Source organism: Pipistrellus kuhlii, unplaced genomic scaffold (genome assembly GCF_014108245.1).
Source record: "Pipistrellus kuhlii isolate mPipKuh1 unplaced genomic scaffold, mPipKuh1.p scaffold_m20_p_7, whole genome shotgun sequence".
Taxonomy (NCBI): Eukaryota; Metazoa; Chordata; class Mammalia; order Chiroptera; family Vespertilionidae; genus Pipistrellus; species Pipistrellus kuhlii.
In genome coordinates this window covers 6,257,160-6,275,570 of record NW_023425573.1, presented here as the reverse complement: position 1 = coordinate 6,275,570, position 18,411 = coordinate 6,257,160, and the positions used below count along the sequence as shown (strand labels likewise).

The 18,411-nt window shown below is 44.3% G+C and overlaps 1 protein-coding gene across 3 annotated transcripts in view; it reads right to left on the bottom strand.

The window, feature by feature from the left end:
- The window catches only part of PLEKHM3 (pleckstrin homology domain containing M3), a 144,073-nt gene extending 127,070 nt beyond the window's left edge, over positions 1-17,003 (bottom strand). The window contains exons 1-2 of one of the 3 annotated variants that reach the window (XM_036421537.2): positions 16,815-17,003; positions 6,931-7,846 (exon numbers count right to left, since the gene is read on the bottom strand). In XM_036421537.2, coding sequence (XP_036277430.1) covers positions 6,931-7,537 — 607 coding nt within the window. In that variant the 5' untranslated portion in view covers positions 7,538-7,846; positions 16,815-17,003. The remainder of the gene's footprint in view (positions 1-6,930; positions 7,847-16,814) is intronic. The other 2 variants (XM_036421536.2, XM_036421538.2) reach the window with 2 other exon arrangements.
- Between the last annotated feature and the right edge of the window lie 1,408 nt (positions 17,004-18,411).

The window sequence follows — 18,411 nt, the reverse complement described above, 5'->3', positions numbered from 1 at the left end:
GAGGATGTGGCATTTGAATTGGCCCTTGAAAGAAAATGGAGGATTTTTAAGACTAAAAAAGACAGGGAAAGTATTCTGGGATGAAGAGACAGCATGAGCAAAGGCCCGGGAACTTGAAAGCACATGGCACATTGGAAAAAGGGCACGCAGATGGGCTGAAGAGCAGTGTGGTGTGGGCGATAAAGTCAGAAATGTATCTGGATGCTTTATAACGTTCATACTTGATTTTATTTTTTTTAAAAATGGAGAAGCATGATTCAATTTTGAGAACCGAGAAGCCTGAAAAGATTTATGTTTTCAGAAGGTAACTTTAGCAGTTTGTCAAATTAGTAACTGTAGTTCTTCTTGGCCAAGAGAGATAAAATACATTAACAGAACAGCCACAAAAACGTCAGACACTTCATCTTCAGAGTTCCATACAGAAATGTTAGGGATCAGAATGTGGCTGTCATGAGGCACGGTGGGTTTCCGAATAGCTGCCACCGGCCCACGTTCAATAATGTAACCAATGGAAACTATACAGCCATATAAAAACCAACTTTCTTTGACCTATTTTAGCAATTTCTTTGTACTGACTAATCTTGCTGAAGGGTGAATCATAAATTCAGCAAGAGCCCATGTCCTGGTGACCTCACTTGTTCTAAAGCCTGCAGGAATATTCCCACCTCTACTGGCTCCAAGGCTTTTGAGAAACATCATAATTGAAAAAGCAGTCATTTTAGTATAAGTTCCAAATTTGGCTTTTTTTTTTTTTTTTCCAAGTGAAAGATGGGGGAAAAGGGAATTGAAACAGTAACATAAAACTCGGGATAAAGAAACCAGACTGCCTGGTTTTTCTAGCCCTAAAGAAAATCTCTGCTTGAGACCTTCTCCTAAAGCACTGAGAACAAGAAAATGCAGGCATCGGGATGGTACCAGGTCACCAGAGAGTGAATCTGCCTGAAACAAAAGCCCAGCTGACCACTGCCCTTGCCAAGCAGATGAAAACGTGAACACAGTCAGGGAGGGAAAGGAAGTCAGATTCCAGCAGTCTGTTGAGTTTCAGAGCTTCCTAGCTAATGCAAAGAATGTCTTTAAAAATATTTTGATTTTAAAAAGTACAACCGCAGTTCATCCAGAAGTAGAGTTACCAGGCACACACAAATCTCTCCGTGTTGGATAATTTCAAGCATACCTATATTTCCATCACCGATCTGAGGACAGTAATTAGCTCCCACACAACTATGAGTCAGGGTCAGTTCAAGTACATCCGAGAATGATGTCATTTTAGAGTTGGGAAGGGCTGCAGAAATAATTTAACCTGCTTCACTAAGTTTATAAATCAAAGGCAACAGACAAGTGAGTTTTCCAAACTTGGTGAGTTAGGACACTATACATTTGTGTCCCAGTTGAGTGTTCTTCCCATGAAGCCTCACCTCCTCTACTAAGTGTGCACACTTAGAGGTATGAAATAACCTGTTTTTCATAGTGGTAACATAGCTAATGTCCATAGGACCTTTTATGTTTATAACTTAATTATATGTTTATAGTGGGACTGTAATTCTATAATGCCAGTACCCCGTCTTCTTCATCCTACAGGAAAGTCCCTGGTGAATATGGCTGAACCATCAGTCAGCGAACAAAAACAAATGGCAGTGATGCAGAGGACTAACAGGACAAGTATGTAGACTTGTCAAGAGCATGTCTGTGTAGAGCTAAGGTTAGAGCTAAAACTAGAATTGAGCCGTTCCCTCAGGGCTAGTTCCCAGTCACATCTCACTCCAGCTGCCTGGGGCATGGCAGACACTGGGATGGCAACAAGGAAGCTTTGGCCTCCACCACTACCTTGGATTCTTTTTTCTTTTTTCTTTTTTAAGGTATTATATGTGTATATATCTTACCATTGCCCTCCCACACACACACACACTCCCATTCATGCCCTCCCTCCCCAGAGTTTTGCGTCCATTGGTTATGCTTATATGCATGCATACAAGTCCTTCAGTTGATCTCTTATCTCCCCCATATCTCCCTACCCTCCCTGCTATAATTTAACAGTCTGTCTGCTGCCTTACTGTCTCTGTTTCTATCTTTTTATTCATCAGTTTATAATGTTCTTTATTATCCACAAATGAGTGAGATCATGTTGTGTTTTTCTTTCACTCAACATAATGTTCTCCAATTCCACCCAGGTTGCTGCAAATAATAAGAATTCCTTTAGAAATAACTATTTCTACTACAGAAATAGTTATTTTACCTTGGATCTATTCCTTCCTCTGGATCTATAAGCTAATCGTCTTGACACTGCTATCCAATCCCCAGGTAGTGCAGATAGTGCTAACCAGGTTGGAGTCAAGCCACACACCATCGACCTGGTAGGACCCACTAGGAACATCCTTTACCCTTTAGCACAGGCAACATCCCATCTTAAGGAGCCTGTCCTAGGCCTGCCTCTCTGCCTGAGGCAATGCAATCTCTATAATGTATTTGCATGCTGCTAAGTAAGACTAAAAAGAGTAGCCAAAGATGGGGCAAAACCACAGCCATCTTTCCATGGTTACAAACCCACGGGAATCGGTTCACTTAAGCTCTCTGCACAGCTAACATTCAAGAAAGTGAAAGACAAAGTTACAGCCTTCCTTCTGCAGATTCATTGGTCTCCTAAAGAACTGCGACCAGCTCTGACTGTCCATGTGTTTTAGCAAATATGTTAAATGCTGAAAACAATCCCTGCTTTCAGCTAGACTGCTTTGGTGTGTCTCAGTTTTTCCTAACCAATGATCTAATTTTAGTTCGATGAACATTATCCAGGTCTGTTTCCTCCACACTCCTTCCCGCCCTCTACCCCCACCGAGATTGACTGCCAATGAGGCTCTCCAAGTGGAAAGTTCCAAAGTAAGCCCAGCTTAGTGGTCAAGGGCATGGGCTCTGGGGGAAAACTACCTAGGTTCAAATTGAGGGGTCCCTGTTTACTAGCTTGAGCAAAACTGCTTTGAGAGCACTATTTTAGGTACTGAGGATAAAACAATGAGTAAGAGACCATCCCGTCCTCAGCAATCATAAACTCTGGTGTAGAAGACAGCAAACTGTTGATCACAAGTCAGTATGATAAAGGAAATGAACCATCTATTTCCCGTTAACAAAGGGGACAGTTCGTAGCTGTGAGAAGGTACACTTCAAGAAGGCCAATTCGGTAAATGTTTATTGTGGGGACATTTTATGAAATAGGAGTGATTGGTAATGTCACCTTCATTCTCACTGAAGAGTTTTAGATTTGATTGATAATAGAAAAATCAATATTAGTAAACATTTATTAAGTGTTTACTATGTGCCAAACATGGTTCTAAGAAGTATTTACTTATTACTTTTTTAATCCTCATCTGAGGGTATCTCTCCATTGATTTTAGAGAGTGGAAGAGAGAGGGAAAGACAGAGAGAAATAGTGATGGGAGAGAAACACATCAATTAGCTACCTCCTGCATGAATCCTCAACCAGGGCCTGAGGTACATACCCTTGACCCTTGACCAGGGAACCTGAAACCAAGTTGCATGCCCTTGATCGGAATCAAACCTGGGACCCTTCAGTCTGCAGACTGATGCTCTATCCACTCAGCAAACCGGCTAGGGCAGAAGAAGTACTTTTAGATGTCTTACCCCATTTAATGCTCACAAGAAACTGAGGTGAATACTACGCCTTTTCCATGCTTTGTGACAAAATATAATAATAATTATAAAGACAAATTAAGAAACCTCTGTTACGAGCTAATAAGAACTGTAACAAGGAGTGAAACTCTAATAGCGTAGGTTAGAGTCAGTGTTTTAAACCAGTATCTTGTCTGACTAGAAGGCCCTCTTCAGACAGGCTTGCCCATCAACAAAATAGCTGATGTTACACCCCCAGCTACCCACTGCCCTCATTATGCCAGAACCCGATTTGCTTTCTACCGAAAACAGCAGTTATCCTCAGCGAGGCTCAAAGGCCCAGTTATTCGTCACTACATGAGGCAGAAGATGCAGCAGTCCTACCAAATGAAGATCCTTGGGGTTGTTACTATGAAAAAAAAAAAAAAAAAAGAGGCAATAAGGGGGTGGGGGTGGGCAGAAGAGAAGGAAGGGGAGGACGAGTAGAGCCATTCCTTGTAAGTCTTTAAGCTACTCAAGGACAGCTCAGAATAGGAGCCGGGGGGAAATTAGCTGAAGAAAACATACAGTTTTGCAGTAATAAAGCCCTTAGGTGAGAGAGTGACACAACTAGACACAAAATCAAGTTGACCTCAATTTGACTAAATTTTATTTCTTCCGAAGACCCCCGGCCGCTCATGAACCTGGTTAACTGTTAGACCAGCAGGAGGAGGAGGTGGGAGGGCGATGGGTCGCTTTTGGTCACTCTGAATTTAAAGTGCCCGTGAGACATTCCAGCAGACGTGCTCACCGTCAGCCGGAAGTGCACGTCTGGAGCTCCCGGAAGAGGTCTGGCCTGACCCCAGATGTCCGGCTCCAGCCAAGATCTACACCCCTCCCACTGCTTTTGGCATATTCCTTCAGGAGAAACAGTAAGCCTTTCTTCCGTTTGGATCACTCATTTCAGAGGTTTTAAAATAAACTCAGCCCAGCCGGCGTGGCTCAGGGTTGAGTGTCGACCTAGGAACCAAAAAGTTATGTTTTGATTCACAGTCAGGGTACATGCCCGGGTTGCAGGCTCCATCCCCAGGGTGGGGCATGCAGGAGGCAGCCGATCCATGATTCTTATCATTTATGTGTGTGTGTGTGTGTGTGTGTGTGTGTGTGTGTCTCCCTCTTTCTTCCTCTCTGAAACAAATAGAAAATGTTATTTAAAGTAAACAAACAACTCAAAGATCGTGGCTGATTTCACTAGAATGCACATGAGTGTTAGCATGCCCCTCCCAAAGGTGAGAATTGCAGTTGGCAGCCTACCCACAGCTCCTCTGTGGCTGTGGGCACTCCCTGCTCGCCCCTGCCCTTTACCAGGTTAGTAATAAAAACATGACGTAGCCTGCTTGGCCTTCGGGTGCCAGAAAGGAAAGGCATCCGAATTTGCCCAAAACTTCGCTACTGTCTGCTACGATGTGTATCTCATGGACAACCAAAAGGTGGCAAAGGCCATTTGTTACAGTTAATTTTTCAGAACACCATTCAGACCTTATATTTCAACATCACCTAATATTCAACTTTTTAAAACTGAATATTAAAAAAAAAAGGTATTCATAATCATAACATACTAAAGAGAGAATCGAAAGAAGGTCTGGTTCTTGCATTTACGATCCGAACAAGATAGGAAAAAATAAAACCGGAAATATGACAGCTTTTAACTTTGGTTGTACCAGGGATTTAGCATGGTTATGATGACACAGTCATAAAAATCTATGTGGACTCTTAGAAACCAAAAGCAACAGAGGCGGACTGCTAGTCAGAGGGCGCACCTGCTTGTACTTGGGCTCAAGGCAGAACTCTCCTTCTCCAGGCACGGGGCCCCAGGAACCTGTTTGTCCCCAATGTCTAATCAGGTACCACTCGCTGTGCTTTACAAAGTCCCCTTCTTCTCACTCCGAGGGTCCCCACCCTGGGCTGGATGTCACAGAGGGCTGCTGGAAGTAGGAGAAATCACAAGTCATAAATGTGAGTGGAAAAAAGTATTTAAAAGGATGGATTTGAGCTGGGTATAAAAATAAGGCAGCACCTCACAGACAGGAATGCTGCCTCTCCTTGACAGACACTAAATTATATCCTTGCCTCAAGTTGCACTTATAAACTAAGTTTTAACTTATAATGTGAAATGTAACAATGGAATACCAAGCAATGGCAGAGGACTGAAGTATCACTAAAACAGCAAGTAAGTAGATAAATTAGTCTCCCCAGTTTACTGAGCAGAAGCTCAAGCTAAATTAAGAGTTAAGCAGGGTTACTGAAGAATCATCAGTAAAAAATAAATAAATAAATAAAATGGATATCCTATACAAAAGAGGTTATCTTGAGAGAAAATGCTGAGGGAAAGAGAGAGATGGTTTGTCATGTCTCACAGAAGAGGAAGTTCATATGTGAGTACCTGATCATATTTACATACAATATACAGTATATGAATGCATGTATGTGTAGAAAGTCTGGGGGTAAAATAAATTCAAGGAGCTATACTATGAGGTCTTAACAAACCTCCCCAACCTTTTCCTCCCTCTGTCCGCCATGGGGCCCTTTGCTCCTCTCACAAGGGTTGCCTTGATGTCTCTGCATCGCCCATCTCTTCCCTTTCTCATACCATAATCCTGCCAGGTGTCCCCTCCTGAGACCTTTCTGCATCTTCATGTCCTTCACGGTCCAGCTCAAGTTCCATGCCTCTCCCCAGTTCTTCCTGACAAGCCCAGCCCAGGGAGTTTTCTCCTTTCTCCAGGCTCTTTCAGTCGCTGTCACTCACTCATCCCCAAAGCCCCAACAACAGAGAGGAAAACAGAAGTTCCCTCGGAAACATTCCAGTGGGCCATTACTTCCTCTCACTACTGGGCGCCTTCCTGAGTCTTTGTGTCTGATCCCCTGAGCTGAAGGCGAAGCTCATGGCAGGGATTGTGTCTTCACACACCTGTATCTCTTTCATAGCACAAGGCTGCGCCCAATGTGTGATCTGATCAACATCTCCTGATGTGAAGGAACAGTATCTCATCCAATGTTCACGGGAAAAAGGCCACATTCACTATGAGAGCTCAGATTCTCACATGCCAGACTAGAAAGGAAGAATTCGCCAAGGTTGTCCTTTCGCTCAGTCCCTCCCATGAAGATAAGACTGTCGACTTGAAGTAGGATAAAGTGTGAACGTAAATGGAAGGAGGAAGCTTAAGTAAGCATAGCGGACATGGATACTGGAGAATAAGATTCTCCTGGGGCAAATGTAAAAGGCACAAAGGGAAACCAGCAGTTGTTCAACAGCGATCAAGTATAAAAACATACCCATATTTCCTTGAGCATCTTCTATCTTATTTGGTGAAGGCGACAGGAACAACGGCCTGGTGAAGTGAGGGCCCTGAAGAGAGGGCTGCTGCGGCTGCTGCTGCAGAGGCGTGGTCTTGAGAATCACCTTCCAGTCCACCTGGGTAACATCTGACCTGGACCGAGCATGCCCTGGCTTAAAAGTGGTGGTCTCATCCAACAGGTCATTCACAGAGCGAGGTCTGTCCCTGCGACGCTGACACACGTTGAAAAAATTGAAGGTGGATGCTTCCTTTTGCTCCATCCAGGAAAGGTTATCTGGGGCCGTCCCTTTCTGGACCATGAACTGTTCTTTGGCGGGGAAGACATTTTGGACTTTGGTTTCTAAGAACCTGGTCTGACAGGGGTCCCAAAGCATGCCCCCCTCGCCTAGGGCGGCGATGTTTCGGAGAGCACCGTTGTCTGTGATGTTACTGAGTGCCTCGTGCCCCACCAGCTCCGGGACCTCCTGGATCCCGTACACCTCTGCTTGCTGGCCAGCCTTTTCCAGCTTGCTGTCAAAAGTGCTGAAGAAATCCTCAGTCACCTCGAGGGCGGGGCTGATGTCATCCACCTCCAGCGCTTCCATGTTGCAGGCTCTAGGAGGCCGTCGCCTCCCCAGCTGGCTCAGGAACCGGCTTCATGAGCACCCACCCAACAGAGGGAGGCTCTGGGCAACAGTGTCCTGGGCACAGCTGGCAGGAACCCCATCCGCTGCCTGGCACAGGCCACGCATAAGGGCAGGTGGTGTCTTTCCAGCCACTAGAAGCTGAGGATGGCCATTAACAAAGGTGTCGGAGACAAATGTTCCCTCGGGGTTATTCTTCAGTGAGATCTCTGTAAAGACAACAGGAAGTGCGTGTCAGAGTCAAAGCAATGCATGGCAACCCTTACTCACCTGGAAGGAAATAATGAAAAGGACAACGCTGACACACGGTCCATTGTAGTCTGTGGTATACAAATCTGCCCCATTATTTCGCCATCTTTCCCGCCCAAAGGTGCACAACAGCTACACAGAAGTTCCACTGTCAAGTTCCACATCACTCCCCGCTTTGTGGGAGAACTTACACAGCGCAGAGTGGAACTCCTGATAAGGGGAATTAAGGTCAATAGCTTTTACTCACACAGAGAAGCCTTTGAGAGCGATTGTGAAAAGACTGCCCTGGCAAATCTCTGTGATATGTTGACCTAAAATAGTAAGCAAAAAAGACTAGGAATTCTCTGACTGGGCCTCTATGGTAATCAGTCTGCAAGTCATAAATGCATGAGTCCTTTCACAAACCTTGAAAGCACCGATAATTTGTGAGGTTTAAAGGCACGAGAGGGAAGTAGAGAGGGAGACTCTGTCCTTTCATTAAACCTGAGCATGCCTGCCTGTGCTTCCTTGGTTCAGATGTTGTAACATCTAATGATCCTGTGGACTTCAGAATTCCTCCAGGCCTCCTGCACAGAGGCTGTGAGGATTGACCTAGGACAGCGGTCGGCAAACTCATTGGTCAACGGAGCCAAATATCAACAATACAACGACTGAAATTTCTTTGGAGAGCCATATTTTTAAAACTTAAACCTCTTAAATATCAGTATCTTCCAACGCCACTTCTTCAAAATACTCATCCAGGCCGTGGTATTTTGTGGAAGAGCCACACTCTAGGGGCCAAAGAGCCACATGTGGCTCGCGAGCCGCAGTTTGCTGACCAAGGGCCTAGGAGGACAGGGCCAACCTCTGGGCTGAGCAGAATGAATCCAAGCACTACCCCATTTTTCCTGGGAAATCGTAGCCCTCAGGACCAGGGCAAACTAGAGCAGACCTTGACAGTGAGGCTGTCTTCTACAGTAGATACTAGCCACACATGGCTCCTTAAACTTATTAAAACCAAAAAAAGTGCCTCAATCAAACTAGCCACATTTCATGTACTCAAAAGCCACATATACCTTTGTATTTTTGCCAAAAAAAAAACAAGCAAGAACTTCCCCCTCCCCCCCTAACCTACTTACAAAAAGGTAAAATTAAGCAATTACAACTCCTTTGCAAGAAACCATCTTGGATGAGAGCCCAGTGAGTTTTCCAAGAATCCCAGTATTTCCAAGGAAAGTCAGTATCTACCTCTGACACATAAGAGATCCCAAGTGAGGTTTCTCCAGCCGAGCCCAGTTAACCCAGAATCAGGAGGGATGACAAATTGTGACACAAAGTTTGGGAGCGGTATGTCACACAGCAACCAATACTCGGGACTCATCAGTTGCGCAGGGAGGCATTCTCCGGGGTCCCAGGCTAGGTTTCCACGGCACCTGTGCTTCCCTAAGTTACACATGTCACAGTTTCAATGTCACACCCCCTCGGGCAGCAACTGTCTATTGTGTTCATCCGTGGACCCCCAGAACACAACTGCAGCTCCATAAATACTTGTTGAACAAATGAATGCATTTCTGAGTGGCTATTTTTAGAATCATCTATTTGACATTGCTTTCTTTTTCTCCCTTTTGCTTTGATGTCAGCACCTCTGATTTACAGCCCTCTCGCCACATCACGATTATCTCTAGCAATAAGTAAAGACAGCTACTGCTTTAATAACAGCTCCCCCCCCCCAAATCAGTACTTAGTATAATAAATGAATTAACAGACCAGTGTGACAAAGCCAAGTCTTTGCCTGTATTTGCACAGTACAAATTAAATAGATAAAAAGAATGACTGAGAGTAGCAGTGATTCATTCACTCCATAAGTGTTTTCTGAAGCAGTGACTGTGTTCTAGGCATTGATGATACAACAGTGAACAAGAGATGCGATTCCTCCTCCTGCGGCCTAGACGATGTAGGCCAGCCTCCTAAGAAGAGGCAGAGGTCAGCAGTGACAGCCCTTGGGGTTAGGGAGGAAGGGGACTTCAATAAGTTACCTCACTTTCCTATTCTCAGCTTTCTCATTTGCAAAGTCAACAAATTAGTAATAACTTTCTTTCTCCAGGACAGCTGAGAGAATTAATTAAGGCAATACGTGCATGGTTCTTGGCACAGGATACGTTACAAAAACAAGCCAAAAAGCCTCTCCCTGCCCGATCAGCACCATCATCTGTCCTCTGTGACCTCATACCCTCTCTGCCCTCCCCCTTCCCTCCCATCCAGACACACTGGCCTCCTGCTGGTTCTCAAACCTGCTGACACATCTCGCCTCAGGGACTTTGCCTTGGCTGTTCCCCAGATGTCAACGTGGCAAACTCTCTCCTTAACTGTTCATGTCACCTTTTCATGAGGCTTACCCTGACCACCCTATTTAAAATTATAACACATATCTCTGCCCTGGAGTTCTCATCCCCCTTATTCTGCTTTTTTTTTTTTTTTAATAAACTTTTTAGAAAAGTGTTAGGTTTATGGCATTATTGCAAACATAGTACAGCACATTCACACACACCCCACATCCAGTTTCCTCCGTGTAATACATTAGTCTGGTACACTCTATCACAATTAACGTACCAATGTTGATACATTGATGTTAGCTAACGTTCCTACTTTGTTGTGATTCCCTCCATTTTCCCCTACCATCTTTTACTGTTCTAGGATCCCATCCAGGATACCACATGACTTTCAGTTCTCGTGTCTTTCGCCTCCTCTTGGCTCTGACAAGAGACTTCCTTGTTTCTGATGACCTTACCGTTTTGATGAATACTGGTCAGGGTGGTTGTTTGATGTTTTTCTCCTGACTGGACTAGGGCTGCATGTTTTGGGAGGTAAAACCATTCCCATCATATCCAGGTTGACACTGTCAACATGACTTACTAATGCTGTTCATGTTAATCACCTGGCTGGGCCCTTTTCCCCTATTCATTTACTGACCTAACACATCCCTTAGTTTACTATTTAGTGTTCAGGGTTTCTCTCTTCCAAGTAAAATGTAAGCTCCTCGAGGACAGGCATTTATGTTCATTTTGTTCACTAAAGTATCCCAAGTGCATACGATAGTACCTGACACACAAAAAGGCACTAAGCTGACCCGGTGGGATGCATGCATTGTTATTCCTCTGAGTGAAGTTCATGGCCGTTCATGGCCATTCATGGCCCTTCATGACCCCTCCACCTCTCCAATTGGCAGTTCACATAGTGGTTTTCCTCCTCCAAGCCTTGGTCCAAGTTGGGAGTCTTCCGAAGTGCTCAGGCTCAGAGCACCTTGTGTTTGCCACACTGTACTCAATCGACAGTCTCTCTTGATCCCACTCTGCACTCTAAGCTACTAGAGAGCAGGCACAATGCCTTCCTTACCCTCGGATAGAACCTCTACGTGTTCATGCCTTTGGGCTCTATTTACCACCCTTACCTGTTCTGGAATGTCATCTTTCTCATATTTGTCAGTATTTTATTATGTTGTGTTAGGATGAGCGGCCCTTAAGTTTCCTACAAGGGTCTAATGCCAAATTTAAAATCTATGAGTAAACACCTCCTACTAGCTTGCCTCATTTCGTTTTGAAATTAATTAATTAAAAAATAACAACACATTTGGACAAGGCAAAACATGAAGAGTACCTCCCTCTGACACAGTGAATTGGGTAACACCAGTGTGTGGGTGCAGTGTGGTTTGCCTCAGCACAAAACTGGAAATCAGGAGCTAATTAGGACTGTGGCCCAAATCTGGCCCCACCAACCACACACACTGGGTGGCCTCGGCAAACCATAAACCCCTGGGTGCCTCACTCAGCTACCTGTATTCAATACAGAACTAATAGCGAATTGCTTCACCTGTGGACCATTCACGAGGTAGCTGCCCAAACATGCCTTTAAAAACTGTAAACTGATGTGTAATTATGACAACCGCCACTCCACCTCATCCATTCAACAGCCAGGTGCTCCGTCTCTCCCTCCCCGGCAAGGTTCGTCAGCCCAATTAATGCAGTAGCAACCAACTACTGATGATACACTGGTTTCAGCCCAACTCCAAGATCTATAGGTATTTTACCTTATTTTTGTATAGAATACTCTTTCTGTAAAAAGGGTTATTTCCTCTATTTAATAGACTGAGAAGCTGAGGTCTATTGATTAGGGTCGTAATCAAAGCTCAAACCCCAGAACCCATGCATGCATCAGAAGGCAACAGGATGGAGAAATCAGTGAAATGCTATTTTCTGACCAGGAAATCTGCTGTCTACATGCTCATTGGTCAAGGCTAATCAACAGGATGAGTCCAGCAGTCCTTCTGCACAGAGGCAGAAGCAGAGATGAGCAGTGAGACCAGCCCAGCCCACACAGAGATGCCATGTTCTCCCAAGTTGTTTGGTAGAAGTGCTGGCTATCCCCCCATTCCTCGGCTTGTGATCAGAATTTAATGGGTGCTGAGAGGGTGTCTGGGGCCATGGAATTTCAAAGCAGCTGGACTAAGGAGACAACGCAATGCCAGGGACACCTAAGATAAACTGTGTCTGCCAGTCTTTTCCAAATCAAGGGTGATTGCAAGGATGGTCAGCACATGTGGCTCTCACATGTTCCTCACTCTGGTTAAGGCTGTGGCTGGCTGAGAATTTTCCAAGATTACATAATATGAAGGACCCACCATCAGTAAGATGACACTTCTGGACCATGGGGCTACAAGAGGTTATGATTTTTCATGGTCGTTTTTGTCATAAGGACAAAGTTAGCACGTTGGTAAAATACGGATAAGCCACAAGCAGCCGATAAGGAAATGGTACCAATGGAGACTTCCTAAAAAGCATTTAGGAGTCTTTCAGAGACGGACAGCTAGAAACACAGGTGGGATGCCATTTTCATAGGCCTAGAGAGAACATTAAATGCCTATATTGTGCCCAGCCCATGTGGTTGAGCATCAACCTATGAACCAGTCAGGGCACATGCCCAGGTTGTGGGCTTGATCCTCAGTGTAGGAAGTGCAGAAGGCAGCTGACCAATGATTCGTTCTCATTTCTATCTCTCTCTCCCTCTCCCTTCTTCTCTGAAATCAATAAAAATATGTTTTTAAAATGTGGCCACATTGTATACAAGTTTGAATAAATGAGATGTTTATTGACATACAATGCATCAGGAGTATAACATAAAAAATGAATTTGTACAGTGTTTTTTCCAGTTCTAAAAGTAATAAATTCTCAAAGAAACTCTGGCAAATAGGGAAAGAAAAGAAAAATCAGTCACAATCCAATAACTCAGAGAAAAAAATCAATAGGTGTGTTTCTGTCCAATATTTCATTGGAATCAGATTATAGACACAGTTTGGGCACGCTGTTAAATGTATGCTCAAAAAGCAAATACTGGCAAATACTAACTCTGACAAAAGAAACAAATGTCCCAGAGTGTGCTATACCACTTACACCTTACAACCTGACGCCCCCTGACTGAAAGTCTCTTCCCCGGCTACCCCGACCTCCTCCTTACACACCCACGGCTCTTCAAGTCCTGATCCTCCTTGACGCTATTAACCTGCCTCTGCAAACATTTCCCCTGCGTTTCAGAGACACCACACTCTCAGTTTCCCTCTCATTCTCAGCCTCCATCTCCCTCCTGTCCTTACCGGTCACCTCATCAAGTGGGGACACTGCCTAAGCTCTCTTCTCCCACTACAGCTACCTGTGGTTTTTCGAGTCAATCTATCCATACTGGTGACTTCAACAATACTTCTACGTTCAAGCCTCCCAAATGTCCACCTTCAGTCTCCATCTCAGCCTGACCTCTGGTCCCACGGTCCCAACTACTTGTGGGCAGATCTACCCTGGCATATCTCATGGCAAAGTTAAGCTCAATTTGTCTAAAATCATATGCAGGTATTCATTCAATTAATATTTGCAGAGTGCTCTCGAAGGGCTAGACAAAGTACTAGACACTGGGAGACGGGAGCAGATAAAATCTTTTAATGAAGCTTCCACTAACCACAATGTCCAACTCTTTAACCTGCCGCTCTAGGCCTTTCACAATCCTGGCCTCGCTTGCCTGTACAACTTCCCACTTCTCTTCCATAAAATAAACTCTTTTCCTCCAAACTTGAATGCTATTTCCCAAATGTCCTGCTTTCTCAGCTCCAAGACTTTGCTTACAGTCATCTCTGAGGTCCCCTCTATCCACCTCTACCTACTGAAACTTTATCCACTCTTCAAGCTCCAATGCTATCCACTCTGCCACAAGCATTCGTTGTTCCCTGATCCTAAAACAGTCTGCTCTCTCTTTAAACATCCACATGTCTTTGGTACTGCCCCCAACACATATACCACACACTGCTTGTTCTTTCTGAAATGATGATGATAGCATTTACTATATAATTTATCGAAAGCCTATTTTGTGCCAGTTACATCACTTGATACTTTATATCTCTAACTCTCATAATGATCAATGTGAGTACTGTTATCTCCATTTTACAGATGAGAAACTAAGGCCCAAAGATATATAAACTGCCTAAAGTCACACACCTACGCTACTGTACTTACATCAACTTGAGAACAGCAGTTCTACCCTATTTCATTTTTATAATCCTCCTTTGGGCCTAGAAGTATGGCCAGGACACAATGGGTGCTTGATAAGGATTTGTTGAATGAACAACTGCATAAAGTGTGTGTTTGCACAGCACTGACATCTGTAAATATAAAGACCACTCTGGGTTTTCTGACAAAAGCATATGTGAATTCATTATAGGCTCACTGATGTAAAATCTGACATGCTTTCCAAAATATGTTGGCTTGAGCTTTTAAATGTTTTCTTGGTAGAGAAAGCTTGTAAGCTATTGAAACCAGGTTTAAAAATAACATGGCAGAGGTCAGGTAGCAAAAGACCTCACTCAGACCTTTTGCAGAAACAAAAGCACCTGGGCTGCACTTGGGGATTGTTTTGAAACCACTCCACATCAGTGGCTTAGCTGGACTCCTTTCCCAGTGACTTCGAGCGTTAGCTCTTTCTAACACCAGTCAGGAGATGCTCCTTTGAAATACCCCCGGACAATCCACTTGAAGCATGTTTCAGTACATCTCTGCGCTTGTTTATTGTTTGCCACTTGCAAAATCACTGAGGCATTTGATGCCCCAAGATGTTTTCCCAGAAACCAAACTAAATATAAGCCTGGCACTTCAAATCTCAGATTGCTTTGTTATTGAAGGCGGTGATGTTATTATGCCCCTAGGTCAACCGCGGGTGGAAGCGCCAAGGCTTCTTCTGATTGGGAAACCCACTTTGTAAAACCAACAAGTTCCAATGTCCTGCTTTTGGAAACAAGACAGGCTTCGGTTATGTAAGTGCCCAAAAATGCAGACTCCGTGTTTTCCACTTCCCTTTACCTCCATGGCAGGGAAGAGGGATTCAAAAACAAACCGAGATGCCATTCAAATTATCTTTTTCCCAGGACTGAGATGAAGACGGTGAAAATTTCCATCATAACAACCGCACATTGCTGGAACCAGCCTCCAACTGCAACAGGGAATAACTGACCAGCGTCCGTGTAGGTGCCCCTGAGCAAAGCCAGCTGGCCTGGCTGAACATGTGACAGACAACAAAGGTAATGACACCCCCAAGGAGGTACACTGAGACCCAGATATGCAAAACACCCAAAGAGCTAGGAAAGTAGCTTTAGATTTAGATTTAGAGTATGTCATCAGCTCATATAACTACTTAGAATCTTCTACTGAACCTGAGAAATGGTGGCTACACTTCCAAGCGCAATATAGAACTGAATTTAATCCAATTTTCTCACAAACTCTTCAAATTCAGGTAACCTGAGCAAAAATCACTTGGCTTTACTGAGAATAACCACCTTCACATGCAAGGCTTAGAGTACAGTTTATGCAATGCTTGATATGCTTCTTTTAAAAAATATTTATATTGATTTCAGAGAGAGGTAGGCAGAGGGAGAGATAGAAACATTCAGATTCAGAGAGAATCATTGATCAGCTGCCTCTTGCATGCGCCCTACTGGGGACAAGCCTGCAACAGAGGCAAGTGCCCTGACCTGGAATTGAACAATGACCTCTTGGTTCGTAGGTTGATGCTCAACCACTGAGCCACGTCAGCTGGGCGCTGATATGCTTCTTAATACATGTAGGCATCTCACCAGACAGAGGTGAATAAAGTAGCGGACTATTTTAAAGATGATGAAGGAGATCAAGATGACTCATCTGTTGTCAAGTGAAGTCCCTGTGGGGAGAAAAGAGTTCCTGGAACCCCTGTCTAATTACCAATCCTGTGGCCACCCAAGTTCAATTACCTTTTGAATCACTTTTGTTAGAAGGACCACAAACAAGAAGTAAGGCTGAATCCAGGCCATGCGTGAGCTTTCCAGTGTTGAGTTTATTCAGTGGGCAGAGGTGTAGCAGTGGCAAGAACACAAATTCCTGACACCAGAAAAGGGTTCATGTCCTACCATTGCCTTCTAAGCTGAATGACTTCCAGCGAGTCAGGCTGACTCAGTGCTTCTGGGCCCCTATCATCTGCAAAATGAGAATCCTGCCAAGGCCTGCCCACGCCTACCTTAGAGAGCTGGGAAGCACAGTGTGGGTAATGCACGCGAAGCTCTTTGTAAAATCAAAGACAATTCCCATTCCTATTAGAAGCTAGCTGAATGCTCACCACACAACCACTTACACTCAGCAAGCATTTACAGGAGGATGGGCCAGGCCAAGTACCCAAACACTGTGCCAGATGCTGGGAACACAAAACACAGCTCCTGCCCTTGAGTTAGCTAATGGGGAAGCAACACAAAACCAAGTGTAAGAATGTGCGTCAACAGAAGTAAACAAAAGGTGTGATGGGAACATAAGTAAGGAATCGTTACTAATCAAGAGACAATAAAGGGTCTTAAGTGACAGAACACAATGACGTAATAGTATGTCTTCATATAGTTGACTTCAGTAGAAAGAAGCCAGAGACAAAGGAAACAAACATGCAAACAGCACCAATGTACCTGCTCTAGGAATGGGGCTTCCATCCTGAAGCTGTCCCAACAGGACTAGCTCCTGAGGACCCACCCAGGAGCGAGCTCGGAGTGAACTAACAGCCGCACAGCAGGGAGGCCAGCATGCAGAGGGCTTCTTCACCAGCTGTCCAAGTCTGTCTGACCCACAGGCACACCTGCTCAACAGAAGGCCTTTGCTAGGTGTTACAGGAAATGAATAATCGCCTCACTTCCTGTTGACTTCAATTCCTTAGGTCATTGCAGCTGGTTAGCAGGAGGGAGACTACTTACAACTCTAACCTTCAAACAACAACCAGCTTGTAAGTTAGCACACATTTACAAAACTGCTTCCTGTGGGTATTCACAGTGAATGTACACAAACAGTAATTAACTGATTTTTCTTCTTTCTCTGCGACACTGGAACCTGCTAAAAAAGTAAGCCTGGGTCTTTGTTGAATGGCACCTGGAGAGAAACAGCCCATGGTAAGATCAAAAGGTGACTCACTTCTCATTTGAAAGGACAGCTACACTCCGTGGTGATGGGCTGCATCCATGACCCCTCCCTTTTGGAATTAATCTGTGACAATAACGTTGGTTACAAAGGCAAAGCAAGGCTGGCAAAGGCAGACAAAATACTGTCTTTGACCCTCAGAGATAAGGACGAGGTAAGGCACAATAGCAGGATGAGTCCTTGTTATTTTCCTATGTACAACATGAAGGCCAGAAAACCCTCAGCCCATCACACGGGATAAAAGAAAAGTTAAAAGGTTTGAAGGAGAAGGACAGTAGAAACTAGACTTTTGTCTCCAAATCTGAGTCTAAGTTTCTTTTATTATGGACTATTATTGGTATGGAATGAATTTTTACAAAACAACCCTGCAGCATGTAAGCATTCTGGAGTTGCATTCTGGAATTCTGGTTGGCCTTTATTTCCTTGATCTGACATTAGAACAATAGGCATACGATAGTTGGGACTCAAATAATTGCCCAGCATCAGACACTACTACTAAATTAATCTCTAAAAATGTCCTACCAAGGACTCCTTCAATGTGGACAGACACGTGTTAAATGTGGGATGATGTACTTAATAAAAATATTTTAAGCAACAAAGATAGCTCTTACAATTTCTAAGCCAAGAGCAAGATTGAAGAGTCACAGCGAAAACTTCCTGAGTACTTACTAAAGGGCAGTCAGCATGGTAAGCCCTTTCTCTGCATTATACTGGTAAATCCTCACAGCAGCCCTACTAGAGAGCCGCTATTATCATCACCACTTTACAGATAAGGAAATCGAGATTTAAGAAGTAAAGTACATTGCTCAAGGTGATATGGCCAATAAGTGAGCGGAAGCAAGACTAAAATGCACACATAGCCCTGGCCGGTGTGGCTCAATTGGTTGTGTGTCATCCAGTAGACCGAAAGGTTACCGGTTCACTTCCCAGTTAGGGCACATGTCCAGGTTGCAGGCTCCATCCCCAGGTTGCAAGCTCCATCCCAATGGGGGCATGCAAGAAGCAGCTGATGGATGGGTATCTCCCTCTCATTTCCTCTCTCTCTCCCTTACTCTCTCTAAAAATAAATTTTTAAAAGTCTTTAAAATGCACTTA